This window comes from Siphateles boraxobius, unplaced genomic scaffold, assembly GCF_051911475.1.
Source record: "Siphateles boraxobius isolate OS27281-9 unplaced genomic scaffold, OSU_SipBor_1 13, whole genome shotgun sequence".
NCBI lineage: Eukaryota > Metazoa > Chordata > Actinopteri > Cypriniformes > Leuciscidae > Siphateles > Siphateles boraxobius.
In genome coordinates this window covers 17,354,332-17,373,295 of record NW_027508733.1, presented here as the reverse complement: position 1 = coordinate 17,373,295, position 18,964 = coordinate 17,354,332, and the positions used below count along the sequence as shown (strand labels likewise).

At 35.5% G+C, this 18,964-nt stretch overlaps 2 protein-coding genes across 2 annotated transcripts in view; both read right to left on the bottom strand.

The window, feature by feature from the left end:
• Positions 1-17,564, bottom strand: part of aox6 (aldehyde oxidase 6) — a 79,097-nt gene extending 61,533 nt beyond the window's left edge. Inside the window, exon 1 of the mRNA XM_077226207.1 lies at positions 17,486-17,564. The gene's annotated coding sequence lies outside the window, so the exon portion shown is untranslated. The remainder of the gene's footprint in view (positions 1-17,485) is intronic.
• Positions 1,869-4,128, bottom strand: arl4ca (ADP-ribosylation factor-like 4Ca). The gene has a single exon (XM_077226204.1). It carries the CDS (start codon positions 3,600-3,602, stop codon positions 3,024-3,026), a length of 579 nt encoding a protein of 192 aa, XP_077082319.1. The 5' UTR covers positions 3,603-4,128; the 3' UTR covers positions 1,869-3,023.
• Positions 17,565-18,964: the final 1,400 nt, after the last annotated feature.

Below are 18,964 nucleotides of genomic sequence, written 5' to 3'. Positions count from 1 at the left end.
ATAGAACCCCATTACCTGCTGCTCCAAAAAAAGCCCATCATTCACTGCCTGGGTTTTTAGATGGTTGATGTTCAAATTAATTATCTATATCATCTTTCCTGTCGCCTCTGTGGTTTTCTGGATTGTTCAGAGCCAGTCTCTCATCTTGTGACATACCTTACAGAATTTTACACTCAAGGCCATGGGTTCATTTGGATGATGGGTAATTAATGTAGCTGATATTGTGTACACTTACTGTGATTGTGGAACAGGTATAAGCAAAGCAGTACAAATATAGAAAAAAATCTTAGCTATATGGTTTATGGGTCAATGACAAATGAGAATGTCTTGGATGATAAAAAGGAGACTGTTTTAAGTTCATGATCATGTTGTATTGAGGTTGGTTTCACATTGTAAAAAAGTGATCAGTTGACTTAACTTAAAAAAAGTGAGGAAACACATTGCCTTAAAATTAAGTAAATAAGCGTCATGTGTAATTGAAAAAATTAAGTTATCTGGAATTGTCAAGTTCTATTTTTTCAATTACACATGAAGTTTATTAACTAATAATTGTTTTAAGTTGTCAACGGATAGCTTTTATTTAAAAAAAAAACATTTATAACATTTTTGTATGTATTTAAAGGTAAAAATGTATTTAATACAAATATCATGATATTTATTATTACTTATTCCAGTCAAATGATTAACTTTTTTTAAAGAAGTCTACATGTTTCAGAAATAATTTTAATTTGGTGTTCAAGAAAAATGTCTTATTTTCATAGTTGAAAACTTTTTTTGCTGCTTAATATTTTTGTGATATGTGATAAAAACGTGATAAATTGGGAAAACTGACCATAAGTGACATTAAAGACATTTATAATATTACAAATAAATGCTGTTCTTTTGAACTTTCGATTAATCGAAGAACCCTGAAAAAAATATATCCATCCTGGTTTCCACGAAAATATTAAGCAGCGAAATCTTTTCAGCACTGATAAATAGGAGCCATTAATAATTGAGCAGCAAATGATTTCTGAATGATCATGTGACACTGAAGACTGATATAATGGCAGCTTAAAATCCAACTTTTACATCCAAGGAATACATTTTAAATACATTTTAATATATATTAAAATAGAAAACAGTTATTTTAAATAATAATAATTATTCACAATATTACTGTTTTCCCTGTATTTTTGGTCAATTAAATGCAGCCTTGGTAAACACAAGAGATATTACAACAACAACAAAAAAACATTACAAAATCTTAATTATTCCTAATATTTGAACGCCATATGTCCAACCAAAATTATGAAACCATTGACCTTTCTAATGTTTAGACCAAAAGGGTTTTCTAAATTGCGAGTGATTTCTTAAAACAGCACAGTATTTTAGCGTGACAGATTTTGCATGCAAAGCCTGTTAAAATTTAATTTAATTTAAAATCACAGTTTGTGTATGTTTGCCCACCCAGCAGGTGTTGTGTTGCACGCCTCTAGGCCCCAGTCACACTCTCATCAGAGGGATTTTTCCAGCCCGTTGTGGCTTATTCTAATTACACAATGGGCACGTTCTCCTATTAATATCCATTTTCAATCTCGCTGAGCACTAAAAGGTCATTATCCCGGTCCCGAGAGTGTGCTACGCTCAAACGCGAGCACGTGTGTGGACCTCGGCCAGCATGGAGCTAAATCAAAGGGATTTACGTCGTCCAGCGCTGTGGAATCATGTCGATCTGACAGCTCGGGGAATTATGGGTGATGGCTGTTGTACCGAACGGCAACTTTAATTACAGAAAACAGGCTCGCCGCCCGCGATAATGCTGAATGCAGACGTTTCTGAAGTGTTTAGGTCAGGTTGCAAACCAACAAAACGCTACACTTGTTACGTATATTTCAGTATAATTTATTTTTGGCATCATGTGCATAAACAGTCTTCATTTCACTACATGGTTTCATAATACAACAACCTCTGATTGTAGTACAAAGTAGCATTTCAACAAAAACAAACATATCTGGTCATGTTCAAGGCCTGTGTAGGGCACTTCAACCAATTTTTAAAAAGACAGAGATGGAAAAAGAAATGGAAAAAACTGCATCGGAGGAACTATATGGTTCAATGTGCTGCTAGTTATGCAAGAAAAGCATAATGTACAAAATAATCATTTTAATTCAGTTTATTTAAGGAATGATTTTGTAACAAAAGTAGGGTTTCTTCAAAGCACAGGCTACTGTTTATTAGCAATAATTATGGAGTTAATATCAAGCAGCAACATGGGTCCGGCCCATTTTTCTTTTTCTCTTATTTTTATGCACTTCAATTTATTGGCTAGTTACATATTTTCTCGCTATTTATTTAAGTAGTTTTTGGTTCTATACGCAAGCATATTATTTACCACTGTTTTTTTGTATCTTCTGTAACACTTTATAATAACTTTCACTAACAAGTCAGTAGGAAACATGCTTAAAGTGTGTAATTTCTGCACAACAGCACCAAAATTGCAAAATTAATGATTGTTTCAAACAGGTTTTCCAAATGTATCTAGCATTGGTCGGACAAACAGATTGTCCTGCACAAAACTCACGCCATTGGTTGTGGCAAAGATGCTATATTGTTCAAGTAAGCTGCAAATATTGTAATTTAATTTTACTATTTACTGTAATAAATATTTTATGGAGTTCATGTAGGTTCAAATATGCAAATGTTTCAGACAGTATGAATGTACATTAACTAAATATTTGTTGCACAATATATTATTAATGAAAGTTACTATAAAGTGTTAGCAAATCTTGCATAACAAGGCAAAACCCATCATATCTTTCATGGCAACATTTTAGTACACAAAAAAATGACAATTCGGTCATCATTTACCCTCACGTAATTCTAAATCTGTAAGACTTTCTTCTGCAAAACACGAAAAGGAGATTTTTTTTTTAAATGTCTGGACACACGAGTCAATGGGGATATGGGTGAGTAAATGATGACAGAATTGTCGTATTTTGGGTAAACTATCCCTTTAAAGGTCTCTACAAGTCTGCAATAGTCTATCGTTTTTTCTTCTGTTTGAGAGATTTCCTTCGTTTGACGATCATCTCGTATAGTTTGTCCATTCCTTCATGGAGACCCTCGCCAATGATGGCGCAGGCCGGTTGGACGTGGTACGTGGTGGAGGGACTCAGTTCATGGAGAGCCAGGTGCTTCTCGATCTCGGTGACTGTTAGGGATTTGGGGAGGTCCTGCTTATTGGCGATCACCAGCAGAGGAGTTCCTTGGTTCTCTGCGAATTTAGTGACTTTATGCAGTTCTGTCTTGGCTTCCTCAAGCCGGTCGGCATCTACTGAGTCCACCACGTAAATAATACCGTCTGTGCAACGGCTGTAGGATTTCCATAGGGGTCTTAACTTCTCCTGTCCGCCGACGTCCCAGAAGTGACAGCTGATCCCTTTGGCGGTGCCATTGCTGAGTTTGATCTTCTCTGTGTTGAAGCCGATGGTGGGAACAGTGTTGACGAATTCGTTAAACTTTAACCGATACAGTACTGTGGTTTTACCAGCCGAATCCAAGCCTAGCATCACAATGTGCAGGGACTGGAATGCTGCGATGTTGGAGAAACCGTTCCCCATCTTATGATAAATATATAACAATCAATAAATCACATAGCAACGTCGCCTATCTCGCCTCTTTGATCTCGAGGCTTCCAGGCTATAGATTCATTGGTTATTTAGCATCCAAACTGAGATGACTTTCAGTTTTGAAGGAAAAAAACACCAGGTTATGATCCCATAAAGCAATCCATAAAAGGAGAGGCACCTCAGCATGTCAGTGGTGCATACTTATCCATGCAAACCCATAAAAGCATCCATTGCACATCAACCCAGACAGGTATGCATGGTCGGTCTGGGAAGGGCGTTGGGTCCTTCTCCTGTTATCTGATGATATGTTGTACTGCAGCCCGCTGGCCTCCGTTTATCTCCTCACTATGAAGAGTTCACGAATAGATTTCTTCCACACACAGCATAAATCCGAGACTGTAAGGTCAGGGAGCGAGGCGTTTCCTCAGTGGAGATAAAAACAAGCCGACACTGAGAGTAGACGGAGGTTTCCCCGCTGTGCTCTGCCTCACACTGAAGCGCTGCTGCTGCTGTCTGTGCGTGTGCATGAGGAATACAAATCTGTGTGAACTCCTCCCACACAGGCAAGCAGAAGCACGGAGACACCAGTTCAGAAAGTCACATCACAACACATGTACATCCCCATGTACAACATGAGATACAGCACACAAAAAAAGTTTGGTGCTTATATGTACCCATATATTTATTTATATGGGTTTATATGGGTTTGCATGGATGTAGAGACATGCATTTTCTGTAAAGCTGCTTTGAAACGATATGTATTGTGAAAACCACTTTACGATTAAATATGAATTGAATATATACAGTGTGTGTTATATATTTAGTTCACATTTATTCATAGTTGTGATTTTGAAATCTCAAATTTGATGTATTTAAATGTAGAATTGTAAAATGTTTATGGTAAAAGGTTTCTTTCCCATATTGAGTGAAGAGATTGTAAAAAAACAAAAAAAACAAGAAACAATTAAAGGATGCATCATTTAAAATGAGACAGTGCAGTTGAGTCTCTTTAAGAATTAGCTATGTGAGTCTGCTGACACCTGGTGTAAAATATATGTATAACAGTCTATGTTAAATAAAGTTTTAAATCATTAAAATCTTGTCATTAAAATAACATGACTGATGAAACACACACACACACACACACACACACACACACACACACACACACACACACACACACACACACACACACACACACACACACACACAATTATATAAGTATATATATATATATATATAGTGAATTTTAAAAACTCAAATGTGACAACTATTAATTGTAGTAGGCTACATTTATGTAAAGTTGCTTAATATTATAATTATTATTATATTTTACTAAGGTGAAAAAAACTCCAAAGCTTTAAGAAAATCATTAAAGCCCTGTAATAGTATTTAATTACATTTGTTTATAAATATATATAAGATTAATTTTATTTGTGTTCATTCAGGATTGTTGACTGCCAAAAATGCAATGTTGCCTTTCTATCACTAGATGTCAGGATTGCAGAAATTTACAAAAATTGTATCCCTCCTGAGGTGAACATCAATTTCTTCCTGTTTTGACCAAAAATGAATGTAAATTAGTTTCATCCCTGTTTTTCTTTATTCTTATCTAGCTTAATGTTTATAATGTTAATTAGTTCTGTCATTTCTGACATGATGTTTTTAGAGGATTTTTTTACAAAGTCTAGTATCTCACACAGTGTCAGCGTGAAGGCTTTAACTCGACTGGATTCAGTCTGTCTGAGGAAAAAGTGTGTGTGAAAGAATGTCAATGCAAAAAAAGGATTTAAAGAAGAAAACAAAATAGCGAGTTCCTGCCATTCTGACAGTCCTCCAAGAGGAAGGAAAGGGCTCAGGAAGGAGAATGTGGGTCTTACAGAGGAACTGGTTTATTGTGGCCGAACAATTCAATCCAGATCAAAGCCTGCTTCACATTCAGATGGGCCTTAAAGATGAGCGCAACTTCCATAGTTAAACCTAGCATGCTGTCTACCTAGACAGCATTTAAAGGGATCATGTATGTTCCTGACATGGAATAATGTTGCAAAAAGATATCAACAATATTATGTTGCTTTCTAAGTTCCCTCGTTTTGATAGAAAAACACAATCTCAGAATGTATTGCAATGAGTTTAGTGAGAGGGAAAAAGTCCAAAATGGCAGATTTAAAAAGTTGAGAGAAACTACTCAATATGTGTGTGTGGTATCATGTTTTGAGTTCCACATCAGCTTAGCAACATGCTAACATGTGTTATTGAATAATTGTAGCAGGCTTTAAACTCGCAAAGGATATGGACTACATTCAGTGTGATTTTGTACATTTTAAAACGGACAGTTCTAGATGCTAATTGATCATGGATGGATGGATGGATATAGAACAGCTATTTTAAATGTCCATAACAACATTTTTCTAGCAGAATTAGCTCAATAAAATATTGTTTTAAAATAAGGAATATTAAATCTTTGATATTAGAAACCGTTATTAAAGCAGTAAGGTACTAATACCTGTGATAATGCTTTAGCTAACACCACATTTCACACAATATACAGTATCTCACAAAAGTGAGTACACCCCTCACATTTCAGCAACTATTTTAGTATATCTTATCAAGGGACAATACTAGAGAAATGAAAATTGTATATATTTTAGAGTAGTCAATGTGTTGCTTGTATACCAGTATATATTTACTGTCCTCTGAAAATAACTCAACATACAGTCATTATTGTCAAAATAGATGGCAACAAAAGTGAGTACACCCTAAGTGATAATAGCTGTACGCCCTTTAACCATGTAAAGCCACATGTCCTATTCATCATGTTCATGTTTTGTCTGGTTGACAGGACCATACAAATTTGTGTATTTTGTATTAGAGTAGTTAAAATTTGTGCTTTGAGTACAATTCTCTCATACTGACCACTGGATGTTCAACATGGCACATCATGGCAAAGAACTCTCTAAGGATTTGAGCATTAGGATTGTTGCTCTCCACAAAGATGGCCTAGGCTATAAGAAGATTGGTAACACCCTGAAAATGAGATACAGTACAGGACAGGGTAATATAGAGGTTTTCCAAGACGGGTTCCACTTGGAACAGGCATCGCAAGGGTCAATCAAAGAAGTTGAGTCCTCGTGCTGTGCATCAGGTGCAGAAGCTGGCTTCAAAAAACAGACGCATGAGTGCTGACAGCATTACTTTAGAGGTCGCAGAAGCGGAAGGTCAGGTTGTTAGTGCTCAGACTATACGCCACACACTGCAACAAGTCGGTTTGCATGGCCATCGTCCCAGAAGGAAGCCTCTTCTGAAGCTGTCTCACAAGAAAGCCCACAAATAGTTTGCTGAAAGCAACCTGTCCAAGAGCATGAATTACTGGAACCATCTCCTGTGGCCTGATGAGACTAAGATAAACTTGTTTGGCTCAGATGGTGTCCAGCATGTGTGGCGATGCCCTGGTGAGGAGTACCAAGAACATTGTGTCTTGCCTACAGTCAAGCATGGTGGTGGTAGCATCATGGTCTGGGGCTGCATGAGTGCTGCTGGTACTGGGGAGCTGAGCTTCATTGAGGGAAACATGGATACCAACATGTACTGTGACAATCTGAAGCAGAACATGATGCATGGACTTTGGAATACAACCAAATATTGACACTTTGGACACAGTTTTGACATGTTCTGTTAGGGTGTACTCACTTTTGTTGCCAGCTATTTTGAAAACAATGGCTGTGTGTTGAGTTATTTTCAGAGGACATTAAATCTATACTATACAAGCAGCACATTGACTACTCTAAAATATATGCAAGTTTCATTTCTATAGTATTGTCCCTTGAGATATACTAAAATGGTCGCTGAAATGTAAGAGGTGTATTCACTTTTGTGAGATACTGTAGCACAACCTCTCATACCTTAAAAATGACATGGCACAGTATTTCACAGGTATTTATTATCCGTCCCACACAGGAGGTATTGGCTGGTACAGGAAGTGAAGTAATGAGGCAATGTTTTATGCCAGAGGACGCTGAGGTTGCACCTTGTTATAAATGAGCTCAAACAGGTCCTTGCCCTTTAGTCCTTCCTGTCCACTTCGGCAGCTGCTCCGGAAGGAGGACAGAGAACAGGAGAATAGGACAACACAAACACACACACACACACACACACATACACACACACACACACACACACACACACACACACACACACACACACACACACACACACACACACACACACACACACACACACACACACACACACACTTTGTCTGTCTGTCTGTCTGTCTGTCTGTCTATCCATCTATTAGGGCTGCCAACTCTCACTCTATTGTGTCATTTGACACTGTTCTCATGCTCTCACGCCACTCGGAAGATCGAAATCGAATCGCAAGTTCATGAATCTCTAGCTATTCTCACTCTAGCTGAACTCAAAAGTTGGCAGCCCTGTATCTATCTATCATGTCTAACGTACACTGTAAAAAAAAAAAAAAACTATATCATCAATAAGTTGACAACATATGTTTTTATATTGCTTTAACTCATCAAAATAAGTTAAGCAATTTTCTACTTTAGTTATACAAGATTCAACTCTTCAGTTTAATGTAATTTAAGTTGCTATGACTTAAACATCCAAGTTGATTGTACCTAATTTAAAGGGATAGTTCACGCAAAATTTAAATTTTCCACATGATTTACTCACCCTGAAGCCATCCTAGGTGTATATGACATTCTAATTTCAGGCGAATACAATCGAGTTATATTAAAACATGTCCTGGCTCTTCCAAGCTTTATAATGGCACTGAATGGCCGTTTTTTTTTTAAGTCCATCGAAGGCCTTCTGAAGCAAAGTGATGTGTTCGTGTAAGAAAAATATCCATATTTAAAACTTTATCAACTAAAATAACTAGCTTCCGGCTGACACACGTATGCATCGATTTAAGGTGAAAGAGTAACCTTTGACATGACGTATGACGCACTGACGAACTCGGAAGTGCAGAGGATAGAGCAAAACAAAACACCAGTCACGAATTAGAAGTCTAAAATGAGAATTTCTAAAGAGAAATGTGGGAGGAGCTTGAGTTTGTTCCATAGCCCTGTTAGTTTGAAGCGCGAGAGACGCCAAAGCTTACGTTACTCCTACATCCTATGTCATACATCGTCAAGTATTACTCTTTTGGAGTAAGTAACTCTTTTGTGGACTTTCAGACAAGTTTTAATCAAACCAGTTGGTCTTTACCTTTTTTCCTTCTAGTTTTATTTGATGTGCAAATATGTAGAGTATTCTGAATTTTTATTAAATTGGATTGTTTAAATGTAATAATTACATTTAATAAGACCTTCTATAAAACATATTATTCTTTATTTTTTTCGTTATTATTAAGGGTGTTAAAGGAAAAAATAATAATAATAAAAAAAGGATGGCATTACATGCAACATGCATTTGAATCCCAAAACTTTAACTCTGTGAACTTCATTAGTCCTATATTTCACATTCTTTCCTCAGAATAAAGCAACATTTTGCATATAGTGGAGGATTTTGGTTCTTACAAACATTTCAAGCTGAATATTTGAGAACTTTTCAGATGCCAAGGGGACGTAATCCTCAGGGTTAATCTAACTCCAGCTGCTCCAGAACATCTAGTGTTCTTTGTTAGCTATGGAGACCAAGACCTCCTCGGGGAGTTCCTTTGAGGTTCCTCCGGAAAACAGCGAGCAAACAGACCTACTATTTCATATTTAACTCCCTTACGACACCCTCTCACTCTCTCGAATGCTAAGCGGCCTCTTACGTTAATGTGTTTTGGCGTACAAATTTGCTGTCAGCAGAATCTTCTCATCTCCTTTCTGTTTTACCCACAAGAGCTCTTGCGTGAGGAACAGGTAGATGAGGAGCCGCATTAACATGCAGAGAGGGTGCGTAACCGAGCAACAGGCCTGAATGGGATGTGCTGCTAATTGGTTTCTGTTCCCGTGAGGCTCATCGGTTTTGTATTCAATGATGCTGTAAGATCAACCAAGACACGATCAGCGTTCTTACATCAGATCAGGGTGATCATCTCTCTGGAACCACTGGCATATCAAATTAGATCTTTTTTTGTATCTCAATGGTTTCTACTAGCGATGTTAGTGAAGCTTCTTTGAGCTTGGCTACTTATATGTTAACCCTATATAATAGCTGTATGTATTTGATACAGTCTTTTGTATATAGTCTCTTCTGTCCCCTATAGGCTATAGTGGATTATTACATGTTCTTCACAAAGTTAAATAAGTGTATTATTTCCAAAATGCCTCCCTATGTGTCACAATCAGTGTTGGGTAAAAAAAAAGTAATTATTACTAGATACTGAATACATCTTCAAAAGTTTCATTAGATTACTGTACTAATTACTCTCTCTAAAAAGTATTGCATTACTTATTAGTAATTACTTTCTAAATCCCATATCAGCCTAGGAAAGCTGAACAATATGAAACTGCTCTTTTAATTCTTTCAAATAGACACTGTATAATTGCATAAATTGTTCTTGAACTGACCAAAGTATTTAAAGGGAGAAGGTTACATTACATTTTAAAATTAGACGTAAAATTTTGATGTTCAATTGGTTAATATAGAATTCTATAGTCTATGGTATTTAATAACAGTAATACCTTACTTTTCAACTTACTTGGCAATGCATTACACCCAACACTGGTCACGATGCATGTCTTTTTACTGGGATATCTTTGCTGATTTTTATAAAGTAAAGGCAAGAATATACTTTATATTGTCACTGATGTCAAAACGAATATTTTCTGGATTTAAGCAAATTCTGCTTCCTTGATACTACATACTAATGTTCTTGCAACCACATTTTTTAATTACCAGTTATATTAATGTATATATATATATAGGCCATATATATATATATATATATATATATATATATATATATGCCTATATATATATATATATATATATATATATATATATATATATATATATATATATATATAATGTTAATATGATGTATTATACAAATGTCATATGTATTTATGCATTTATATTTTATTTATAATATTTATATACAACCTTATTTTCATCATTAGTTGGAATTTAGACATGTTGTTTTTCTTTGAGAGGTTTCTTTTTCTAGATATTTTGTTTAATTAAAAAAAAATTCTCATCAATTAATTATTTGAGTTATGCGATGCACGTTCATTTATTAAAACTATTGACTTATTTTTTTCCTATTTAAGGGATTTATAGGATCAACATCTTAGACAAAGTTGCGATGAAGTGAAACAAATTACACTCCATCCACTTGTCTTGTTTACAATCCTTTTTTCCCTCTCTCTTTCTCTCTCTCTCTCTCTCTCTCTCTCTCTCTCTCTCTCTCTCTCTCTCTCTCTCTCTCTCTCTTTCTCTCTCTTTCCCAGCATCTCCCAAACCATGATAATCTCGTTCTCTGTCTTTCTGCATTCGCTCAGGTGAAATACAGTCTACCTGTTATCCACAAAGCTCAGCCAAGCAGGAAACTCATGTTTTTCACAACAGATGCAAGCGCACACTAGAGACACCTTCTACCCCTCATCGCTCTGAAACTCATTATTCTGCCTTTGAAACAGATGGAATCAAGTTTGTTTGTGACATCCTGAAAGTTATAAAGCACGTCTGTACACGTTTTTATGCAATAAGGCCTTTGAAACCGTTCTGTTTAGCGAATAGAGATAAAGAGCTTTGAAATACATAAGGCGGGAAAAGGAAGGTAAATATGTTATGTAACATGCCAATAATTCTGAATTAACTAATCAACATCCATGATCAAAAGCTGGAACTTATTTATAACAGTCTGGTGTCTTGGGACTTAGCATGTTAATTTTACATGATTAACTTCATAATTAATTTTCTGCATGCGCGGCGCTCATTGTCTTGGCATTGTCTTGGCATTGTCTTGGTTTATCATGTTTAATTGCCGATGCCAAATTGTAATGAATGAAGTCAAAAACTGGAATGAGACCCTCAGCACTAATCCGAGGCAGGGCAATTCTCATGAAACAATGCCATGTTGTGTCCATGTGTGCCCAAAAAATAATACTTATGGAAATAATGTAATTTGAAAATACTTAAGTGTTTTCATGTAGTTTGTAACAAAATGTAGTTTGTAACAAAATATTTTGAGGGAGTGTATTTAGAGTATTTCAAATACTTAAATACTAAAGAAAAATCACCATAAATGATTTTGCCATATTTTCGGTCTGATGTGGTGTACTTGTCTGATGTTGGCAATGGCAATGTCCAGGTTAGATGCACGAAAATCAAGTGACACCCTGTAGACCGGGCTCCCTCCAAGAAGTGAATGAGTTTTGAACTCTTAAAAACGGCATTAAGGTAAAGTGTTTTGTGAAAAATATATAGTCTACACACACTCATATTGCACACTGAGCGGAATTATATAGAGAAAATAATTGTGCCTTATGAGATCAATGCACTGTGTTGTCATTCATAAAAGGACATAGGCCCTACCTATTATGAAACAGCGCGTCTGTAGTAACTCCACTGAAATCTCCATGCTAAGCAAGCGTTCACAATATAACATCCATCTGCAGTTTTTACACAATTTTAAACAAAATAATCATCAATCCTATTATTTTTCAGTAATTGCGCACGCAACGCGATTCTACTATGGAAAAGGCATACGCGGTCAGGGCAGTTAGAGTCTCATGTGTAAAACAAACCCACACATACTATGATTAATATGATTAATCATATATATTATGATTAAAATGGAATTTTGATTTTGTGACGAAAATTCTCGGTCTGTTATTTTTACACAAAAATCGCTGCAAAAGATGCTTTCCAACAGGTTTTATCGTATTTTTTGTCCAACTCCATTGACTTGTATTGGATGTTCTGTGAGGTACGGTATTACTCTGCCGACGGAAACGGAAATGAAGTTGTTTGTATTCTTTCTGTAGTCTTCCAGTCGCGGTATCGTAGGCTACGCTATCCAAACATTGGCAAAGGTGCATTATCGCCACCAACTAGGCTGGAGTGTCTTTTATTCAAGCTCTCAACGGAGGAATGTCCGGTTCTGAGGCGTTTGGAAAAATTGGTCCACAGTTTTACAACGAATGGTAAAACACCTGTTGGAAAGCATCTTTTGCAGCGATTTTTGTGTGAGCATATCAGTGAACACCCCAGACCACTCGGTGAGTTTAACGTCTTTGGAAACTAAAGTTTAATGCGTTTTATGAATGATTGTTCCAGTGCCCATATGAAACCATTGTGGGGGGTGAGGGGGCTTGGGGGTGAAAATTCTCGGGACAACAGTATTTGTCCAAATTTTAATCTTAACCGTTCTATTTCATCAGAAACGATCTTAAACAGGGCTTTAAGTGTAATATACTGAACTTGTCCTTTAAGGCACGAGTAGAGTAACGGTGATAATATGGCTACGTAGCCTACATCAAACACGTTTTGCTATTAAGGGCAGCCTACCACACCATTGATGTGAACTTAGCTATAAATGCCATTTACATCAGAGGGAGCTATTTCAGGCCTTGTAGAGATTTAGTGAAATGCCCATACTTTTTTATTTTGCTACTTCGCCATTTTGAATTTAGACATTTCTCATATTTGTATTATTGCTACTATTTGTGTTATTGACCTTTCAGTAATAAAAAAAAAAGACTTACGATTATTGTGGGAGTATTTTTGTATTTTCAAAATACTAATTACTTGTATTTTATTTAAATACATTTTTCACATCAGTATTTTGTATTTTATTTTGTTACATTTCATGAGCCAGTATTTGTATTTTGTAACAAAATAGTTTTTGATGTATTTGTGCCCACCTCTGTAGATTGCATTGGTCATTATGGAAATGATCTGACTGCGTCTGTGTTCTTTAATTTGTACGCCGTCAGTAGATCACGTGCAGATCTTTCCACTCCCATTGGCGCTTTTGTGGAATTGCGCTCCCACGCTAATTTGCCCTGTTTAGTAAATCTGTCCAATACTGTCCAAAACATACAGTATGCTTTAGTATGTTAGTCCAAAACACATTGAAGTACCGGTAAGTGTCCTTTAAAGCACAACCAAATATTATAAAAAAGCATAATGATTTAAAAATGTAAACTAAAACTTTTTTTTTTACATTACAAGGTGCACTTGTTCATGAAGTCCACAAGGCCGTGTAGGGCGCACCTTTCTTCATTTTAGTTTTCAGAAGGGTGCTCGCGGGCACCCCCGTCAGCAGGGACAGGGTCAGTGTACTCTTTAAGAACACTTAGTACACTTATATTGTTTATAATGAATTGATTTAGGAACACTTAGGAGGTAACGTTGCATTTCAAGGTAAGTTTTGATAAATAACTTGCTTTTCAAACTGTGACCACATAAGAAGTTTAGAGATGGGTGAATTTAAGTAAAATTTTAGGTACATTTTTTGTTCAGAATCAATTTTCATGTGATTGAAGTCAAATATCACAATCTCTGTTTGAGGCACACAGGCTTCAGATCTTTGTGAAATATCATCTCTACACACAAAGTCACAAACTCTGAAGGACAGGACACTACTGTGCCATATCTCCCCACAGCGTCTGACAAATCAAAGCATGCCACATCAGTCCAAAACCCATCGGGAACAAACCCAGCATGGAATACATATTTAATCAGCTGATCTGTGAGTGGCCTAAAGGGTTGTCCCAGTGACAAACTGCAGGCACAAGAGAGCTCATTTGTCTCACACAGATCGAGGGAATTTAAAGAAATATTGTGAAGTACTTCACAGATAATTTTTTAACATCGTTCTGCCGGCCTTATGACCTGACCTTGGGGAGTGTTTCTTAAATTAAAGCCATTGAAATGAGACTGAATTCTTCGTTGCTGCAATAGAGCGTATCAGTGAACACTCACTTTTTCAGCGACCTTGGTTCTAGTATTGTACTCATTAATTGTATACATGGTTTCAATACTAAATACTAATTTCAATAAATAATTAAAACATTAGACTGTTCTTGATTTTATTTTTAATGGGGAATGAACTAGTCATTCCATAAAGCCTTAAAAATGATGTAATCATATAAAAAATTTTGAAAGACTAAGAGTCATTGATTTTAAGTATAAAACAATATACAAAAATAAAATGCATTTTATTAACTCAAAAGTAGGCTACATATTATAGAACAAATATTAATAAATATAAAATATTTAAAAATGCAATATTAACATTTTGTCAAATGTATTGACAGTCAATGATTATAAGATAAAAAATATTTTCAAAATATTTCAATTTATTTAAAAAAATACACATTTGTTTTTTGACAGTCAATAAAACGATAATTATAAAAAAACAATATAATTTTGTTTTTATATTTATTTATAACATTTAGGCTATTTTGTAAAATGTATTCACTTAACTTGATTGAATATAAATATAAAACTATATATTTTAAAATAATAATATTTAAAACATTGTATAATTTAAAATATTTAAAAATGTAATTTAAAAATGTATATTCTACATTTTATTGTAGGCTATGTATTGCCCTTAAAGTCATGACTGCAAAATATTCAGATATCACTGTAAAAAAAAAAAAAGTTGCTGACTTAAATTTTTAAGTACAATCAACTTGGATGTTTAAGTCAATTCAACTTAAATTACATTAAACTGACTTAAAGAAAATTAGATGAATTGTGTATAACATAAAAAAATTGAAAATTGCTTAGCTTATTTCGACGAGTTTAAGCAATGTCATAACATTGATTATTATAGTTTTTTGCAGAGTAGTTTGAAAGTGTGAGAAGACCAAATCAATTCAAAATGCTTCCCTGATTGGTGGATATTTCTTCAGTATTACAATTGATGTAGTTTGTGAATTTAGACATGAAACAATATTCTTTAAATCAATTCAAAATGCTTCCCTGATTGGTGGATATTTCTTCAGTATTACAATTGATGTTGTTTGTGAATTTAGACATGAAACAATATTCTTTAAATTGTTAATGCTTTACAATAAGGTTCTATTAAATTAAATTTAAAGCAAAATAAAAATATCTAAATGTCTTTTTTTTTGTTGATGTTTTGTAGCTGAAATGGAGATTTAGATTTCTCGCCTCAACTTGATTGTTAGGGTGTAAAGATAGTCTTTCTCCATCTCAAAAGGTTGTTTTCCCATGATGAACTGATGCAGGTTTTGAGCTTTTGCATTTACTGTGTAATTATGGAAATGAGCTCTGTCGGGCCAACTCAGCGAGCACGATCAGGACACCTTATGAAATTGGAAATGAGTTAGTGTCGCTTGCCTGCCTCAGATTTAGGAGATAGGAGATAGGAGTTCAGTTACAAAAGGATGCCAAAAGGCAAGGGGAGATGCTTACCGGTTTTATTGCACTGAAATACACTGCCAGGAAAGAAAGAAGAAAGAAAGAAAAAAGGTTGCTGTTTGGATTTAAATAGGCAAATGCTTAAGAGTCTATGATTGGATCATTATTGCAGTGATTATTATGTTTCTAGCATGTTATATGTTTGGCAACAGTTCTTCTAATAGCTAATAGCTTTTCATTTCTTAAACAAGCATGTAGGAGGACACACCATGGTTATATTCCCAGATGGCAATGTCAAGATTCATCAGGCTCAAATTGTGAAAGAATAGTTTGGAGGGAGCATGAAGAATCATTTTCACACATGACTTGGCACCTATGAGTCCAGACCTTAAATTCAGTGAAAGTCTTTGGGATGTGCTGGAGGAGACTTTACAGAGTGCTGGACTCTTGCATTGTCAGTACAAGATCATGACCAAAAATTGGTTCACCTCTTGATGGAAATAAATGTTGTGATGTTATTTCCATCAAGAGGTGCATACATTTTTGGTCAAGATCTAATAACTTTCTTTAACAAAAAGTTTATAGTTACCATAATACAGCGATCACATAAGATGCTAATACTGAATGCTGACCATATTGATGTACCATAGTATTAACAAAGTACTTAAAAGAATCATAGTGCAAGTACAAAAATGTAATACTTCTTGTTGTTTTTGGGGGGATATGACACTGGTGCTTGTCTAGTGATAGCCCTATTGTATTATGTAAATAAATAAATAAATAGCCTAAATAAATAAATAGCAATGACTGTCGAAAAAGAACCAAATAAGCATATATGTTAAAAAAAATGCATTACCTACTTTTTATTAGTGTAAATTTTAGTCTAAACAAATCTTAATGGATCAAATTTATTTTATCATATTCTATTTTTTACTTGTAAAAACGAGTTCTATTTAGAATCATTTTGCATTAGTTACACGGGTTTTGAATGTTGTTTAATGTTAAGGACTTCCACTTAAGCGACCGTTTTGATTTTCATTAAAGCGATAGTTCACCCAAAAATTTGGAATTGCTAGAGGATGAGTAAATTATAACAGAATTTTCAGTTTTAGGAGAACTATCCCTTTAAGTCGTATCGTTACTGTTTGCACATTTTACTGAGGCTGGATTCATCCATTGCAAAGTTAAGCTGACGGAGATATTGATTTATTAATCTAACTATTACCCGTCACTGCACTCTGCGGGGATGGGGAGATATTAATTAAAGGGCTTTACTTCAAGAGCAAAGTCAGTTCGAGCTCTCTCACTTTCTTTCCTATTAACTTTCCATTCTGACCGTTTCTTCCACCTGTCCTGCACATCATTCACCTTCACAGGTCTGAACCATCGGAACAGGAATATGAATTAGATAGGCCTAGCTGCTCCCCAAGGAGCCGTTTCTGGCGTTTTACTGCTAGATTAACTACTAAACGAGGCTGTTTACTCACCTTTCATTGCTGCTACGAGACAAACGGGTGTTAATGACTCACAGGATGCTGGGTATTCAATTCAGAGAAAGGAAATTTAAATGCGTCCCCTACCTCAGGCTGTGTGTTATGCATGTGTGTGTTCGCCGCTTTTTTGTCCTCTATTATAGCCTAGTATACTGCTGCTGACTGCTGTGTGTAGTGGTTGTTGTCATAGAGACATTAGAATTAGAAAAAGTACAGAAAGCGATTATCGCAGCATTTCCCCCGCAATAATCGCTTTCCTAAATATGTTTGAAATTATGAGGCAAACACACATAAACACCCCGTTTAAAGGTTGAAAAGTCCAAGTTTATCATATTTAAACAACAGGTTCTTTTCATATTAAAAGAACCAAACTCAGACTTGTAATGGACTAGAGGTGGACCAAGTGAAAACCCATTACTCTTAAGGTTCACAGTCACACTGTCACTGTACCTGTCCCTGAAAGAGGACTCGGATCCTTATTTGGTCCACTTAGAAATGTGGTCTCAGAACCCTTTGCGTTCATTCGGTTGCTTTTTGGATCTAGTCCAGTTCAGTGTTTGATGGCTGCCCCTTTGGCCTTATTTGATCCTATTCACTTACATATGAGATCACTAACCAAGATATTTGTTTATATGGATTATAATTATTATTATAATTAATTATTATTATTTTGTAAAACGACATTGCTACAAATGCTGTTAAATGAGCATAACTCTAGTTGTTTATCTTACACACAAAAAAATAAATTTTGTTGCAATACTACATCCATAGTGTTGCACTATATCACACATCCACCTTTGTATAAAAAATAAATAAAAAAAATAAATAAAACATTTATTTTGAATTGTTTGGTACGGATATGGAGCCCCCCTAGTCCCACTTTGTCCAAAAAAATAAATAATTATAACTATCTCGTGGCCTCCAGATAGTATCTTGTGGCCTCAAGATAGTAACTCGTGGCCTCAAGATAGTAACTCATGGCCTCAAGATAGTATCTCGTGGCATCAAGATAGTAACTCGTGGCCTCAAGATAGTAACTCATGGCCTCAAGATAGTAACTCGTGGCCTCAAGATAGTAACTCGTGGCCTCAAGATAGTAACTCGTGGCCTCAAGATAGTATCTCGTGGCCTCAAGATAGTAACTCGTGGCCTCAAGATAGTAACTCGTGGCCTCAAGATAGTAACTCGTGGCCTCAAGATAGTAACTCGTGGCCTCAAGATAGTAACTCGTGGCCTCAAGATAGTAACTCGTGGCCTCAAGATAGTATCTTGTGGCCTAAAGATAGTACCTCGAGGCCACGAGTTACTATCTTGAGGCCACGAGATAGTAATAATTATATTCTTTGGAACTAGGGGGGCTCTGTAGAATTGTTTTCCTTGAATCATGTTTTTTTTATTGCAGAAGGCAATGGTAACTTCAGCATACAAAAAACAAACAAAAAAATACAGGACAAATAAAATAAAATAAATATGCAAATAAAATAAACTACTTTAAATGTTCAAGGTAAAGTAGGTATGCATAAAAGCAGCATTCAAATTGAAAAAAATCAAATGAAAAAAATTTAA